We start from the raw sequence: 17,447 nt of genomic DNA, 5'->3' as shown, positions 1-17,447 counted from the left end.
TACAAATCAACCCAATGTTGAAATCTAAAGTGCATCTCTTGTGAACGGTAAAGAAAACCCTTTTTGTCTACTGCAAAAGATTGTTGATAAAACTCTCAAAATCCCTGATTTAAGATCACAGATTGTTTGTTCATTACATTAAGATGTTTATGGCTGGACAAACAGAAACATTCCAAGAGTTCAGAACATCACTCCTGTTAGTTGTGCGCACATCAATGTTTTGACCTTCATTTATGGCTTGTGTTACTGTTCCATCCACAGAATTAGAAGGAAATGAAACACATTCTAGTTCTATGATTCCATCATTAAAGGTCATTCAACAGTCACATCTGGCAGGAGAATGTCTATTGTCTGTTTGGGAGATGACACAATGTATATTGTGAGTGAAAGTGATGTATGTTTGAGTGCACGCACGTGTCTGCTGTTATAGAATCAAGCAATACTAGTCATGTATTAACTCATGGCCTGAAGAACAGTGCTTTTAGACTTTTTAAAGTAGAGTTTTATACCTCTGAATTGAGTGTTGTGGTGCTGTAAACATTTTAACAAAAACCCCTTAGTATATAGACTGCATCGTCTGGCTGGAAGGCTGGTTGCTTACATCACTAAAAGTCAGTTAACTGAAGAGCCAAGCAGAATGTCTCATGTTCTCTGTCATAACTAATGTTGATTCATTGGGCAGCTTTTCCAACAGGGTGGTTTATCCATCACTCTGAAGCTGTGAAGTGTCCTGAAACATCTGTACATTTTAGAAAGGTTGTTCCGAGACCTTCAGTTCATAACTTTTGTGTAATGTTCTGCTGTATATGTTCTGCATTCAAACATGTAGCAGCACACTTCCAACGCACAAAACACACGGGTCCATTCTGTTTGGTTGCTGGTTATGTTAAATTCCATGAAATAACAATCCTTCCCATGAGTCTCATCCAACGTTTTTGAAATGAGAACACTTTGCTACATTTTCATGAATTCTAGAATTGGTTAAATTGATGTTTAGAATTAGAATGTCAACTATGAGAATCACTGGACAATTGGCCTTATATCTAATATTCAGCCTTTTAAAACAATCAATTGGGTCCAACACATATCAACTAAATGAGAAAATTATGTACTGAATTCCCAAACAGAAGCACTACCATTTTTACATGGCTTGCCCATCAATGTGTCAACAACAAATCTTTCTGCCTCACCCTTGACATCCGGGGCAGATAAATAGATGTTTTTTTTTTTGTTGGCTAGTTTTGTATTTCTCAAACCAATATTATCTTTTTTTCTAATGTTTTTATTTAAAAAAAAAATTCTTCCGTTGTGTGTTTTGTGATGATGTTTATGCCAACAGGTCTACTTCGAAGAGTTCTCTGGCCCCTCTCCTGTTTTTTTTAGAGAGCTGAAACACAACCGTAGATTTTCTGAAAAAACGGGGGACATGTTTATTGATGCCATGTAGAGAAGACTCATGAACTGAACTGTACTGTACTCCTTTGTGTATAATAAATATTATAAGTAAAGTTTTACAATAGAAAATGTTGTTCTTGTCATTTTTTAAAATCACTCACCAGTTGTCCACTTTTGAAAGAATATTTACTGATTGATTAATTTCATAATCATTGTAAAATAAGTTAAAGGACACGTGTCATAAACGTTCCACTCGGTGGCGAACAAGTCATGGACATACAACTGGCTCAGCGCAACGATGATAGACATACTGACAAGATGCATATCTCTCCGCACTAACAATGGGAGTCGTTGTCCACGAAGCGACAGGACATGCTGTCTAGCTCCCGCCTATCCTTTCTTTGTATTGGTGGAAACATGTCATTGTAATGCATATTTTAGTATTCGATTAAGGTTGTTGACATCAACCGCCTATATTCAATGGGGAGATATGCTATGCTACTATAGCCTCATATCATGAATATGTGTAGGCATCTGGGGACAACGCCGATATAACGTATTTTTTTTTCTCAAAGTTGCCGGGATGTCACGTGTTCTACTTATATCGGTACAATTGTAACAACTTTAAAAATTACGAAACTTCTATTCGATCAAATAAACCTCACGTAGTAAATAAGGCATTCATTTTTTTGTTGACCAAATTCGACCTCAGTACAAAAACTTCTTCCTTGGTCGGCGAAAAAACGCCGATTTTCCTCTTCCTCGCTGCCAGTACACGACGTCACTTCCTGGTTTGTGAAATGGCGACGTTCATGTTGTAAACACAAGTCGAAAGCCACGATTCCAGTCTACGTCTCTAAACGTATCTAATTTTGGTGATCCTGTCAAGGTAAGCGAAACATGCATTTAATCAGAGTGAGTTGTATGGTCTATTTTTGTCAGACCTTCGTCGCTTACTTGAATTATGCATAGGGATGCACCAAAGTTAGCTAACCAGCCTGCCAGCGTGTTGAAAACGTTTGTTTTTGTCAATAACTTAAAGCCAGCTAGCTACACCATCAGCCACATATCCCTACAGAAATATGCAGCATTTTATGAAAGCCACGTATTCGTTTAATAGTAGCTAAGTGACTAATCCAGCTTTGTGTCGTGTGCACTCCCAGCCAGTGACCCCATCACCGTAATCATGCCGGAGGAAGAAGAGGCAGCGACGGCTGCGACCAGCGCCGATGGGGTGGTGGGTCTGGAAGAACCTAAGAAGATGACCAGAGAGGATTGGAGGAAGAAGAAGGAGTTAGAGGAACAGAGAAAACTGGGAAATGCTCCTGCTGAGGTAGATGAAGAGGGAAAGTAAGTAAAATTAGCTGGACCAGTTCACATCAGAGTGGGGCGGGCAGACAGCCAGAGGAATAATTCAATGCATGCAAGCAACCTGTGACAAGATGTTTGCCCAGAACTGGACCTCATAGTCTCTCTGTCTGTTTCTATATAAAGAGTGAAAATCCTCCATGTTTTCCAGTCCTTTGGGCTAGCTAGTCACATCATTCCACACAGAAGAAGCCAGTGGGCCAGTGAGTTCTCCTTTTGTGGAAGCATAGTGTGCTGACTAATTGTTCTTCCTCTTGTTTCCAGGGACATCAACCCTCACATTCCCCAGTACATCTCCTCAGTGCCCTGGTACATCGACCCCTCTAAGAGACCCACCTTAAAGCACCAGAGGCCCCAGGAGGAGAGGCAACAACAGTTCTCCTCCATCGAGGAGTGGTACAGGAGAGGGGTGCAAGAGGTGAGCAGATTGTGTTGTAATTCAGCTGTCTTCCATTGTAAAGCCTTAACTACAATAAATACTGTTGTGCATGTAACAATTAAAGCCACGAGCTGAGTTAAGGCATAATTCAGTTGTCTTCCGTTCTAAATCCTTAAATGTATGCCTGACCCCTGTATCTCTCTGTAGAAAGCCATCAGCACCAAGTTCAGAAAGGGAGCTTGTGATAACTGCGGTGCTATGACACACAAGAAGAAGGACTGCTTGGAGGTGCTTACCACATTTAGTTTTATTTTCTGCAACCCAAGTGGCATCCTATTGCCTTTTTAAAAGTAGTGTGCTATAAAGGGAATAGGGTGCTGTTTGGATGTAACCAGAGTATTATGTGCTTGGTTTGGAATCAATGATGATGCTCCACATCTGACTAACTGACTATCTACCTATCCATATATCTATCCATTCATCCATCCCTACCCTTACCCCTTTTCAGCGGCCCAGAAAGGTGGGGGCAAAGTTCACAGGTAACGGCATGGCCCCCGACGAACACAGCCAGATCTCTCTGGATCTGGACTACGATGGGAAGAGGGACCGCTGGAACGGCTACGACCCTGAGGATCACATGCGTATTGTGGAGGAGTACGCCAAAGTAGACCAGGCCAAACAAACACTGAAATCTCAGAAACTCCATGAGGAGTTGGCTTCAGGGAAACTCACGGACCAAGCAGTAAGCCATCAGATTTTCTCACGTAGCTGTGTTGAATACCACTGATTATTCTACACACTAAATATGTTGCAGAAGACTGCAAATACTGCATTAAATATTGGTCATTGGCACATTATCCAAAATGAAATAAAATACATTTGGTTGATTGGTTAATATCAATCTAGTAGGTAAATGCATGCTATGTGCTTGTCAGTTTTCTGCTGGTGTGTGTTGATATACTCTTCTCTGTTTCCTGTAGAGCTCCTCAAGAAAGTGGGATGATGGCGAACGCACACAGGAGCAAAACAGTGAGGATGAGGATGAAGATAAGTACGCTGATGACATCGACATGCCGGGACAGAACTTTGACTCCAAGAGACGAATCACAGTCAGAAACCTGCGTATCAGAGAAGACATTGCTAAGGTGAGTCCAGTCATAAATGTTGAAGGTGTTTTGTGAGCCATGCTACATTGGGCATCTCAATCGGTTCTTCCCTTCATCACCCATAGAAGTTACACATTTGTAATTGTGACAAGTTTTGATGAAGAAGTATTTGTTAACTTATGCGTTTGTGTACTTTGCGCCCCGTAGTACTTGAGAAATCTGGATCCAGACTCTGCTTACTACGACCCCAAGACTCGAGCCATGAGAGAGAACCCCTACCAGAACACTGGCATGGTTCCTGAAGAGTAGGTTACGGTTCTTTTAACTATAGTGCTGAGCGACTAACCAACATGTAGGTTATTTTTTCAGTTTAAAAGAAATTGACAAAAGTTGGTTAAACTATTTGAATACCATTTAGTTCTTTTTTTGTGTGTGTGTGTGAGGTCAATGCGATGATGACTTAATAACGTCTTAAAATAAAATGTAATATACACAACAACTCTGGGTGCTCCCGAGTGGCGCAGCGGTCTAAGGCACTGCATCTCAGTGCTAGAGGCGTCACTACAGACACCCTGGTTCGATTCCAGGCTGTATCACAACCAGCCGTGATTGGGAGTCCCATAGGGCGGGGCACAATTGGCCCAGCGTCGTTAGGGTTTGGCCGGGGTAGGCCGTCGTTGTAAATAAGAATTTGTTTTTAACTGACTTGTTGCCTAGTTAAATAAAGGTTTACTAAAATATTAAAGTTTTTTTTATTTATGTGAGTAAATGATGGTTAAATAAGTGATAAGCAGTAATGAGCAGTCACTACCATCAGGGGACTTTATTCTGTGTTGTTACAGCATTAAACCCACATAATGCATAGTGCATTTAATGTGAGAAATGAAAAGCCGGGATTATTGTATAATAATCAAAACCGAACCGACCTTAACACGCACTAATCTCTCAGCACTATTTAGCTAATGACCCCCCATGAGAAAAACCCCTATCAGAACACCGGTATGGTGTCTGAACAAAGGGTTACTATTCCTTTAACTAACAGTCTAACTTCATGTCATGAATCTCTAATTACATATCATGAGTCTTAAGCCACATGTTATGATTTTGTAATTACATGTTCCAAATCACTAAATACGTGTCATGAATGCTGAAGTGAAAATGCTTATCTTTTCTTTCACTGTCTTTTGGATGTGTCTGAAAGAATGCTTTGTCGTCACTGAGAGATCTCCTAACTGTCTTCCTAAATGTCTGTGTCGTGTTTATTTGGCAGTGTGGGGTTCGCAGGAGACAACTTTGTACGTTACTCTGGAGACACCGTCACCATGGCACAGACACAGCGTGAGTCACACAGTCTCTCTTTCCTGCCAACAACCCAACGAGGTTTTCTCTGAGTTTCTAAACACAGAGACCCAACATCGCAAGATGTAATTCTTCCTAAATTGTTAATTTTCTCGATTTCTAAAGGCACAACATAGGCTTGAGCCAATGTCTTAAAGGGATACTTCCCGAATTTTGGCAATTAAGCCCTTTATCTACTTCCCCAGAGTCAGATGAACTTGTTGGTACCATTTTTTATTATCTGTGTCCAGTATGAAGGAAGTCTAGAGGTAGTTTCGAGAGCCAATGTTAACTAGCGTCATGCTAGCTGTTCCCGTAGACATCCAGTCATTGAGCTAACGCTAGTTAGCAACTTCAAACTGCACGTATAGACAAAAATGGTATCCACACGTTCATCTGACTCTATGGAAGTAGATAAAGGGATTCATTGCACAAATCCAGAATTATCCCTTTAAGTAACTGAACATGTTTTTAATCCAACCTCGTCAAAGTGAAAAACGGACACATTTTAATTTTCGTCAAAAATGAAGTTATATCGAGGTATTTCTATTGGACAACCAGTTTCTACATACACTATATATGCAAAAGTATGCGGACACCCCTTAAAACGTGTGAATTTGGCTATTTCAGCCACACCCGTTGCTGACAGGTGTATAACATTCAGCACACAGCCAAGCAATCTCCATAGACAAACATTGGCAGTAGAATGGTCTTACTGAAGAGCCGTCAGAGGATGCCTCCTTTCCAACAAGTCAGTTCGTCAAATTTCTGCCCTGCTAGAGCTGCCCCGGTCAACTGTAAGTGATGTTATTATGAAGTGGAAACGTCTAGGAGCAACAACAGCTCAGCCATGAAGTGGTAGGCCACACGAGCTCACAGAACAGGACCGCAGAGTGCTGAAGCATGTAGCACGTAAAAATAGTCTGTCCTTGGTTGCAATACTTACTACTGAGTTCCAAACTGCCTCTGGAAACAACGTCAGCACAAGAACTGTTTGTCGGGAGCTTCATGAAATGGGTTTCCATGGCCGAGTAACAGCACACAAGCCTAAGATCACCATGCGCAAGCCAAGCATCGAGTGGTGTAAAGCTCACCGACGTTGGACTCTGGAGCAGTGGAAATGCGTTCCAACATCTAGTGGAAAGCCTTCCCAGAAGAGTGGAGGCTATTATAGCAGCAAAGGAGGGACCAACTCCATATGAATGCCAGTGATTTTGGAATGAGATGTTCGACGAGCAGGTGTCCACATACTTTTGGTCATCTAGTGTATCTTCATATTAAACCATATTTGTTCATATTTTCTCTATCTCCCAGGAGATTTCCCCACTTCTTATTTATTAGGCTCATAAAATGGTATCCATAGAGAGAGCATCCTAATGCCAATATTCTTCATAGTTAGTCTAGCAAAGGGATTGTATGGAACTAAACATACTTCCTCCCCTCTCATCTCCTCCCCACTCATCTCCTCCATCTCTCCAGTCTTTGCGTGGGAGGCCTATGATAAGGGCTCTGAGGTGCACCTCCAGGCCGACCCCACCAAGCTGGAGCTGCTGCACCAGTCCTTCAAGGTCAAGAAGGAGGATTTCAAGGACAAACAGAAGGAGACTATCCTGGATAAGGTACAGAATAAATGCACTGCACTCCATCCTTACCAGCCTCATTTTCAATGTAGATAAACTGCATGCAGAAAGTTGTGAAGCCCATAAAAGTGTCATCAATGTAATGAACATGATTTCAAATCCTTCTGTCCATTTTTGATACAAAGTACTCCTTTAACTGGGAAATGTACAAATATTGAATTTCAATTCCAAAGATGAAATGTTTTTACAATTCCAATTCAAACTGTCCAAACAAGTCTAATTCAATTCTATAACTTAAAGATAGTTGGAATTCAAATTGAATTCAATGTAAATTGTTCATTTTGAGTGAATTAAAATTGTAATTTCAAATTAAATTGGAATTGACCCCATCCCTGTCATACATTAGTTAATGATATAACTGTTTCATTCTTGTTTGTTTGTTGATGGTCCCATTGAATGACTGCTACTCCTGTGTGTTCTGACTGTTACTCCTGTGTGTGTGTGTGTGTCTCAGTACGGGGGTGAGGAGCACCTGGACGCCCCCCCCAGAGAGCTGCTGCTGGCCCAGACTGAGGACTACGTGGAGTACAGTCGTCACGGTGCCGTGCTGAAGGGACAGGAGAAGGCTGTGGCACGCTCCAAATACGAAGAGGACGTACTCACCCAGAACCATGCGGTGAGGCGTCCAGAACCGATTAACCCCGTAGAGATGAGCACAGTCAGAATGGTCTCCGGTTAGACAGGAACCTTTTGGAGTGTTCTTGAACAGCCCCCTTGTGGAGGAGCACAAGTGCTGGTGTTTTTACAATTACTTTGTCAGACAATAACAATTAAAGTGTTCAAGAACTGTGCCAACTAAAAAAGAGTAAAGGACAGTATTAAGGTAGCATCTATTCAGATGTGCATATGTAACAGTATAGCTTCCATCCCTCTCCTCGCCCCTACCTGGGCTCGAACCAGGGACCCTCTGCACACATCAACAACTGACACCCACGAAGCATCGTTACCCATCGCTCCACAAAAGCCGCGGCCCTTGCAGAGCAAGGGGAACAAATACTTCAAGGTCTCAGAGCGAGTGATGTCACCGATTGAAACGCTATTAGCGCGCACCACCGCTAACTAGTTAGCCATTTCACATCGGTTACACATACTTACAGAGGTTTCTGGGTTTTTGCTTTGCAGTGTATCTGGGGGTCGTACTGGAGAGAAGGCTGCTGGGGCTTCAAGTGCTGCCACTCCATGGTCAAACAGAGCTACTGCACCGGAGAGGCTGGCATCAAAACTACAGTCAGTATTCTACTAATCATCTGTCATGTTTGAGCCTTGGGTAATGTGATTTCCGTAGTCAATTATAGACACTGAAGTTTTTTTCCCGATGAGATGATTGACAGGTATCTCCCCCTATAGAGCTCCTCGGCCTGTGTTCCGTTTGAGGAGGGACTTGAGCAGGAGGAAGAGGAGGAGCCTAGGACTCTACTGGAGATGCACAGAGAGAAACTTAAAGAGAAGAAGAAGAAGAAGCAGAAGAAGAAGAAGAAGAAGCACGGCTCAGACAGCAGCGACTCTGAGGAAGATGAGGAAAAGAAGAAACAGAAACTGAACAAGGTGAACTTTGACTTCTTTGCTTTGATGTTCATGTGCATGCCTGTGTGTTTATGTACATGTCAGTCCCCTTTGCCTATGTGTGTACTACTACCTGACTATATCTCACCCCCCTACCTCCCTCTCTCATCCTCCTACCTCCCCTTACCCCCTACCTTCCTCTCTCCCCAGGCCCTGGCTGCAGAGGACGTGCGTCTGAAGCAGGTAGAGGAGATGATGAAAGTGGATGAGAGGAAGAGGAAGTACAACAGCCTGCAGGAGATCAAGGAGCCCACGGAGGAGGAGATGGAGGCATTCAGGATGAAACGCTCCAGGGAAGACGACCCCATGGCCAACTTCCTGGAGCTGGGGCAGTGATAAGAGGGATAGTGACAACCCCATACTCTACGCTCGCCCCTACCTACAGTATACCCTCTACCATCTCCTCCCACCCCTGTACCCCTTCTCCTCTCCTCCCACCCATGTACCCTCTCCTATACCCCTACCCCCTGTACCCGTCTCCTCCCACCCCTGTACCTGTCTCCTCCCACCCCCGCACCCTGTACCCGTCTCCTCCCACCCCTGCACCCTCTCCTATATCCCTACCCTCTGTACCCGTCTCCTCCCACCCCTGCACCCTACCCTTTACTCCCCTAAATCCCTTCCCTCCTCTCCTACCTCTACCCTATCCTCTCCTATCCCCCTACCCTCTCCTATACCCCTCTCCTCCTACCCCTACCCTCTCCTCCTACCTCTACCCTATCCTCTCCTATACCCCTACCCTATCCTCTCCTATACCCCTACCCTCTCCTATACCCCTACCCTCTCCTATACCCCTCTCCTCCTACCCCTACCCTCTCCTATACCCCTCTCCTCCTACCCCTACCCTCTCCTATACCCCTCTCCTCCTACCCCTACCCTCTCCTCCTATCACACTCTGGAACCTAACCTCCTGTTCTTTGCTTAATGTTCTTACTCTTCAAGATCATGGTTGTCTTTTTATTATTAAGTCTATCAATGTGGTAGAATGTTATTTTCTTTCATATTTGTACATGTAGAATGGATTTTGAACTTTCTGTTTATCCAATAAAAAGCATGATTTCCCTTGGTTCTCTTTTACCGGTATGAAACACTAGCACAGGATACCGCGCGGTGAAACACCGTTTCCCATTCATTTCAATGGAAGGAAAGCGGAGAGGGCGGTGCGAAGTTGGCGGAAAAAATACAACTTTTACCGACTTTATGCAAATCACCAGCGGCGACCGCTGGGCGATGACCAATCATATCGAGTGGTTCTGATGAATTTGAAGCTATGCGACCCAAGGCTGGAGACTTTCTTCAGGGAAGATGGCTGACAAAAATACTAGGATGGAAGCAAATGTAAGTGATAACGTCATAACGAATCATGCAAAAAAAAAAATGTACAGTTGACAAGAATATGTTAGTTAATGTAGAGACAAACGATTATGCATATTTTTTTATCATAAAGTTAATTTACGAAAATCGCGATTTAGCAAGCTAGCTAACATTAGCCAGCTAGCTGGCTAGATTTATGGGTGTTGTGACATGGAAATAAAATTGTAATTGTAATTCTGGTTGTTTGTTTTAGGGACTCCTGAAACAACCAGCAAACCAGGCTGTCGTCTTGTGAAACAGTGGATGTAAAGAATCTAGCTAGCTAAAGCATTTACTGCAAATTCAATGTACAATTCTGTAAGCTTGCTTTGCTAATATTTGCCATGCAATGCAGATAGATGAAATAACGTAGCTAGCTAGCTACAGTCGTGGCCAAAAGTTGAGAATGACACAAATATTAATTTCCACAACGTTTGCTGCTTCAGTGTCTTTATATATTTTTGTCAGATGTTACTATGGAATACTGAAGTATAATTACAAGCATTTCATAAGTGTCAAAGGCTTTTATTGACAATTACATGAAGTTGATGCAAAGAGTCAACTTTTTCAAGACCTCTGCAATCCGCTCTGGCATGCTGCCAATTAACTTCTGGGCCACATCCTGACTGACGGCAGCCCATTCTTGCATAATCAATGCTTGGAGTTTGTCAGAATTTGTGGGGTTTTGTTTGTCCACCTGCCTCTTGAGGATTGACCACAAGTTCTCAATGGGATTCAGGTCTGGGGAGTTTCCTGGCCATGGACCCAAAATATCATGTTTTATTCCCAGAGGCACTTAGTTATCACTTTTGCCTTACGGCAAGGTGCTCCATCATGCTGTAAAAGGCATTGTTCATCACCAAACTGTTCCTGGATGATTGGGAGAAGTTGCTCTCGGAGGATGTGTTGGTACCATTCTTTATTCAAGGCTGTGTTCTTGGGCAAAATTCTGAGTGAGCCCACTCCCTTGGCTGAGAAGCAACCCCACACATGAATGGTCTCAGGATGCTTTACTGTTGGCATGACACAGGACTGATGGTAGCGCTCAACTTGTCTTCTCCGGACAAGGGTTTTTCCGGATACCCCAAACAATCGGAAAGGGGATTCATCAGAGAAAATGACTTCAGCAGTCCAATCCCTGTACCTTTTGCAGAATATCAGTCTGTCCCTGATGTTTTTCCTGGAGAGAAGTGGCTTCTTTGTTGCCCTCATTGACACCAGGCCATCTTCCAAAAGTATTTGCCTCACTGTGCGTGCAGATGCACTCACACCTGCCTGCTGCCATTCCTGAGCAAGCTCTGTACTGGTGGTGCCCCGATACCGCAGCTGAATCAACTTTAGGAGACGGTCCTGGCGTTTGCTGGACTTTCTTGGGTGCCCTGAAGCCTTCTTCACAACAATTGAACCGCTCTTCTTGAAGTTCTTGATAAACCGATAAATGGTTGATTTAGGTGCAATCTTACTGGCATCAATATTTGCCTGTGAAGCCCTTTTTGTGCAAAGCAATGATGACGGCACGTGTTTCCTTACAGGTAACCATGGTTGACAGAGGAAGAACAATGATTCCAAGCACCACCCTCCTTTTGAAGCTTCCAGTCTGTTATTCAAACTCAATCAGCATGACAGAGTGATCTCCAGCCTTGTCCTCATCAACACTAACACCTGTGTTAACGAGAGAATCACTGACATGATGTCAGCTGGTCCTTTTGTGGCAGGGCTGAAATGCAATGGAAATGTTTTTGGGGGATTCAGTTAATTTGCATGGCAAAGAGGGACTTTGCAATTAATTGCAATTCATCTGATCACTCTTCATAACATTCTGGAGTATATGCAAATTGCCATCATACAAACTGAGGCAGCAGACTTTGTGAAAATTTATATTTGTGTCATTCTCAAAACTTTTGGCCACGACTGTATGTTCTTGCTTATTGTGCAGTGGAGGATAAAAAATACCTGTATGCCTATGGATGTGTAGCTAGCTATCTAGCCGATCTGTGTATGGACCCAAACGTTTGGTATACGTTATTAGTTAAGAACCTAGCAATGATCCTCAGCTATCATAGCCAGTTGTATCAACTTCAAAACAGTCTGAATGACATTAATGAAGCCTATGGATTGAGTAGAATATAATATAACTTTGTGCCAAGGATGCAAGTCGTATATACATCTAGTTATTACCTCGCATGAGATCCCCACATTGTAGCCTGTACATTTAATATATTCACTGATCATGTACTCTACCTTGACAAAGGTAAGGTATGAAAGACAGATTATTTTTCAGTCATATCCAATACCAGGAGAATCACATTCCAGTCTTTGTATGATGCTGTGTCTGCATGTATTTATTACAATTATACACTTCAATAGTGTATGTCAACCATTGATGTCCTGGGATATCAATGGTTACACATTGTAACTATGCATTAGACTAGAAACCTGATTTAACTACTTAAAGGCTGATTTGTAAATCTCATATATGGAAATATAATTGAAAACTGTACACTACACTTCCTATGCATCATGTAAATACTCTAAAACTGGTTCATCTCTATCTAATGCCCTTCATCTGATCAACAGGATAGGTGTAGTATTAAATCAAATGAGACTTAATTTCAACCAGTAGAGAATGTAAAAAGCTTTATTGAAAGTACATTATCCAAGGGTTATAAATACATGAATTACAAATATAATTGTAATATTATAAATACAAGTTGAATCTGTACTTCAATGCACATCTGTTGTGCATTATAAAAACAGGAAGAAATGTGGCGAGAGGTGTAACAGACAGAAAGGGAAAGAGGTATGAACTTAGGAGCAGGGAAGGCAGCATATGATTAATGAACCAGTGCAACTAAAAATATTTTCTCAGTTCATCACAATTACATAATAGTGTCTCTAGTCAGCCCGAAGGTTATCTTAAGAGCGGGTGAGGTGGCGATGATTGGAATGGGGGTTGGCATCCTCTCTCACATCAAAACATATCTGCAGACGAGAGACAGATGGAGAGAGAGAGAGCATGTTTAAGCCCTGTTTTTATTTTTTATTCTAACATTGTTAGTCATCATAATCATCAGGAGGTGAAATGCAAAACTGACCTTGTATCATTAACTCTCGGACTACTGCATCTCTATCTGTATTTCAATGTAAAGGATCTCTTTAATAATACTTCCTGTTGACCCGACCATGTGACCTCTCACCTCTGATCATGCTGTGCCCTCTATGTAGCCAGTCCTAATGCCTCAGGGGTTCACCGACACTGCTGATATAACCCTAGAGGATTTAGGGAGAAGAGGAGAGAGGGATGAAGTGAAGGAGAGAGACTTGTTGAGAAGATAAGGTAGTTAAAGAGACAGTGTTCAACAGCAATCTGTGTGTGTGTGGCCTCATCTGGTGTCCACACCACACCAAGTGACTGCAGAGTACTTTATGCTGAAAAACATGAACGGACACACGAGGACAAACAATATAGCGTAGTTATAGATTTAATGAAGTGTCTTACTATTCTCCATGGTTGGCCCTCTTGCCTATTCTTTGAAGGTGGAAGGAGCCACAGTTATACACCTGAGCCTGCTTACTACACAACACAATCCATCAATCAGATTGATACATGAGCGTGTAGGTGTGAGTTATAGGGTATCTAATTGTTCTACATTTTTTCAATATGGGTGATTTAAAATAGCCCGTATTGTTTTTGTACAGACATCACACCCTTACCTAAACAGCACCCTCACCTGAGAAGTAGAAATCAAAGGGACAGAAACTGGGAATTGAATAACTGCAGATGACAGCTACGTAAATGGAAGAATACTCTTATTGCAATGTGAATGAATCTTAAAAAGAGCCTTTGGTTGTGCATAGTGTAGTCTATGGTGTTGCCAGGGAACAGCACCCTCTTCGAAGAAGTAGGAGGTGAAGATCTCCCGCACACGGATTGCCTCTTGCTGTGTTGTTGGACCCCATGCTTGAAACATCCTGCAGAGCAGCAGACTGATATTTAATTCACTTAGTTAGCTATCTATACAGTATGTGAAGTTTTCTAGATAGCTAGCTAGCCAACTAGCTATCACATTTAGCAGCTCATTTGAGTTAGCCTGCACTGTAGGTAGTTAGATAATAATACATCATTGTTTTACATTTTCGAAATGGATTGACTTACTTGAATATGTTCTCCTAGGCATGTGGACAACTGGAAACAGGGCAGCAAAGTTTGTTTGTCAGCAGAGCGTTTTAGAGGATATTACTATTGAACTATGTACCCATTTAATAACCAAACCTTCATACAAACTTGCTATGCTGAATTCTTGACACAATCGAACATGCTGCCAGCACGCCCACAAGCGAGTCACAATGGGCGGCCTAAGCCGCACGTGGCAATTTACTGCTATCTAGTGTACATTCACCGTTAGTGACAATTGGTGGAATAAATAATTTTATATATTCCCATTCTGTTTGTGAATTATTTTATCTCAGTACGCACTGAAAATGTCATATATCACTGAAAGTATAGGTGATGTAAGTGCTGTGTAAAGAAAATAAATTGGCTAACACTTTTGGTACCTAAGAAGTGCCAAGCACTGCAGACATAGTTGCTGCAAAAATACTTCGCTTGGCCCATGTCTGGTATGGGTTTGTGCTTGTCTCATCAGTGGAACCTGCAACAGGATGTGGGGGAGAGAAAACAGGACAGGGGGAGAGACACCTCTACATGCATCATCTTCGATCTTCTGATTCACAAACCACAAATGTCATTGTTCAATGGTCCCCATCTCTGGAATAGTTATACATTAGCTGTTTCTTTGCATGCCAATTAGTTTGAGGGCTTAATCACAATTTTATCATGTGTTTTATTTAGTTGACATTGTGGTTTTATTCTGTGAAACATTGCCAACACAGTGCTTCACCTTCTTCCAGCGGGGAGAATTTGATGGGTTTTCTCTGGTTCTTGTGTCTGGACACATCTGGTAATCCTCAGAGTTTTTCCTTGGGGCCGCCTTGTATGATGTTTGTTTTTCAGATTTCTCATGTTATGGTGATAACCTGAGAAGTTGACGGTATAGCGCCTATCAAAACATCCCCTAATGCAATTTGGCCCCTTGGCACAACTGTCCAAAGCTGTCAATCAATCACGAGCCTAGGGAATCAAGTGTCAGATTAAATTTCACACAATAACCGGTGAGAGAAAATCCTCAAAACCAATACATTCAACTTCCATCTTAGACTTTGCTTTATTTATATACATTACAAGGATCGTCAGAGGGAAATCTTGCTGAGTTGGTTGAAACTAATTACCTCATGGTGAAAGTATTTGTTGGCAGAGAGAGAGAACTATTGCTGAAACAGGGTGGATGTTCATGTTTTGCATTTGGGGTTAAAATACACACAGGATTTCTTGCCAGGGCTGCACTTCAGAGATGGTATTTCGACCTGACATTGGAGTATTATGTAGGCGGTAAGGTTTTGCTTCCGTTCTGTGGAACTGAAAGGTTGGGCAACCCATAAAAATGCTGCTGTTTATCAAGTTGACTTCTTCAGTTGGTGAGTAGCCTACATGTTTTCTCTTTTTCTATTCCTTCATTATGTTCCCTAACAATGTCATAATGTGTGAGAGATGTTCCCTAACGATGTCATAATGTGTGATGATTCCTAACGATGGCATAATGTGTGAGAGATGATCCCTAACGATGGCATAATGTGTGAGAGATGATCCCTAACGATGGCATAATGTGTGAGAGATGATCCCTAACGATGGCATAATGTGTGAGAGATGATCCCTAACGATGTCATAATGCGTGAGAGATGTTCCCCAACGATGTCATAATGTGTGAGAGATGATCCCTAATGATGGCATAATGCGTGAGAGATGTTCCCTAATGATGGCGTAATGTGTGAGAGATGATCCCTAACGATGGTATAATGTGTGAGAGATCTTATTTTATTTATTTTTATTTCACCTTTATTTAACCAGGTAGGCTAGTTGAGAACAAGTTCTCATTTGCAACTGCGACCTGGCCAAGATAAACCAAAGCAGTTCGACACCTACAACAACACAGAGTTACACATGGAATAATCAAACATACAGTCAATAATACAATATAAAAAGCCTATATAAGGCATGTGCAAATGAGGTAGGATAAGGGAGGTAAGGCAATAAATTGGCCATGGCGGCGAAGTAATTACAATATTGCAAATAAACACTGGAATGGTAGAATGTGCAGAAGATGAATGTGCAAGTAGAGATACTGGGGTGCAAAGGAGCAAGATAAATAAATACAGTATGGGGATGAGGTAGTTGGATGGGCTATTTACAGATGGGCTATGTACAGGTGCAGTGATCTGTGAGCTGCTCTGACAGCTTGTGCTTAAAGCTTGTGAGGGAGGTAAGAGTCTCCAGCTTTAGTGATTTTTGCAGTTCCTTCCAGTCATTGGCAGCAGAGAACTGGAAGGAGAGGCGGCCAAAGTAAGAATTGGCTTTGGGGGTGACAGGTGAGATATACCTGCTGGAGCGCGTGCTACGGGTGGGTGCTGCTATGGTGACCAGTGACCTGAGATAAGGCGGGGCTTTACCTAGCAGGGTCTTGTAGATGACCTGGAGCCAGTGGCGACGAGTATGAAGCGAGGGCCAGCCAACGAGAGCGTACAGGTTGCAGTGGTGGGTAGTATGTGTGTTACGGGATTTTTGTGAATAATGACTAAAATATGTATACATTTGACTTAGAATCATAACTAAACAGAATACTACTATGTTACTGTATGGATGAATGAACCTATGAATCATAATGCTGAATATAATGTGTTCCTTGTTAGAAAGAATGGAGTTATCTTCAGACAGGCTGGAATGATGTGTTCCTTACAGGAAATTCTGTCTCTACCCAGGGAGGGGAGAGACCTTGGGTTGGTTGCAGATTGTTTAACAGGTGGCAGACAGTAATGTGAGAACGCTAACTGTACTACCATTGTATCCGAGAGGAGGAAGGACATTTTAAAACCTATGACGTCATCTTTATATATAACCTGATGTAAATTGTACTATGATCAGTACTCTCGAGAATAAACACTATTGATTGATTGATTTTGAGACTGGTTTCTGTCAATTTAATGCTGATAAGTATCTTACAAATTCTTATGTATGGGCAGAGTGTTTTAATTGAATTGATTGATAAACATATAGGAATTAAATTCCTTTAACAATGTGGGGCTTTGGTGACAAAATGGATGGCACTGTGATAGACTGCATCCAACTTGTTGAGTAGAGTGTTGGAGGCTATTTTGAAAATGACATTGCCGAAGTCGAGGATGGTCAGTTTT

At 42.2% G+C, this 17,447-nt stretch overlaps 2 protein-coding genes across 2 annotated transcripts in view; one reads left to right on the top strand and one right to left on the bottom strand.

The window, feature by feature from the left end:
- The window catches only part of LOC120048907 (probable E3 ubiquitin-protein ligase MID2), a 1,198,409-nt gene that overhangs the window by 819,657 nt on the left and 361,305 nt on the right, over positions 1–17,447 (bottom strand). The window lies entirely within an intron of this gene.
- Positions 2,149–9,463, top strand: LOC120047850 (pre-mRNA-splicing factor SLU7-like). Its single transcript, XM_038993401.1, has 13 exons — positions 2,149–2,284; positions 2,559–2,745; positions 3,028–3,181; positions 3,350–3,430; positions 3,651–3,884; positions 4,123–4,287; positions 4,456–4,553; positions 5,519–5,586; positions 7,066–7,205; positions 7,681–7,842; positions 8,349–8,453; positions 8,574–8,771; positions 8,940–9,463. Exons 2-13 carry the CDS (start codon positions 2,582–2,584, stop codon positions 9,123–9,125), a joined length of 1,755 nt encoding a protein of 584 aa, XP_038849329.1. The 5' UTR covers positions 2,149–2,284; positions 2,559–2,581; the 3' UTR covers positions 9,126–9,463.

Source organism: Salvelinus namaycush, chromosome 5 (genome assembly GCF_016432855.1).
Source record: "Salvelinus namaycush isolate Seneca chromosome 5, SaNama_1.0, whole genome shotgun sequence".
NCBI classification, from domain to species: Eukaryota; Metazoa; Chordata; class Actinopteri; order Salmoniformes; family Salmonidae; genus Salvelinus; species Salvelinus namaycush.
Note: the sequence above shows the minus strand (reverse complement) of the source record. Positions and strands in the feature narration are given on the sequence as shown.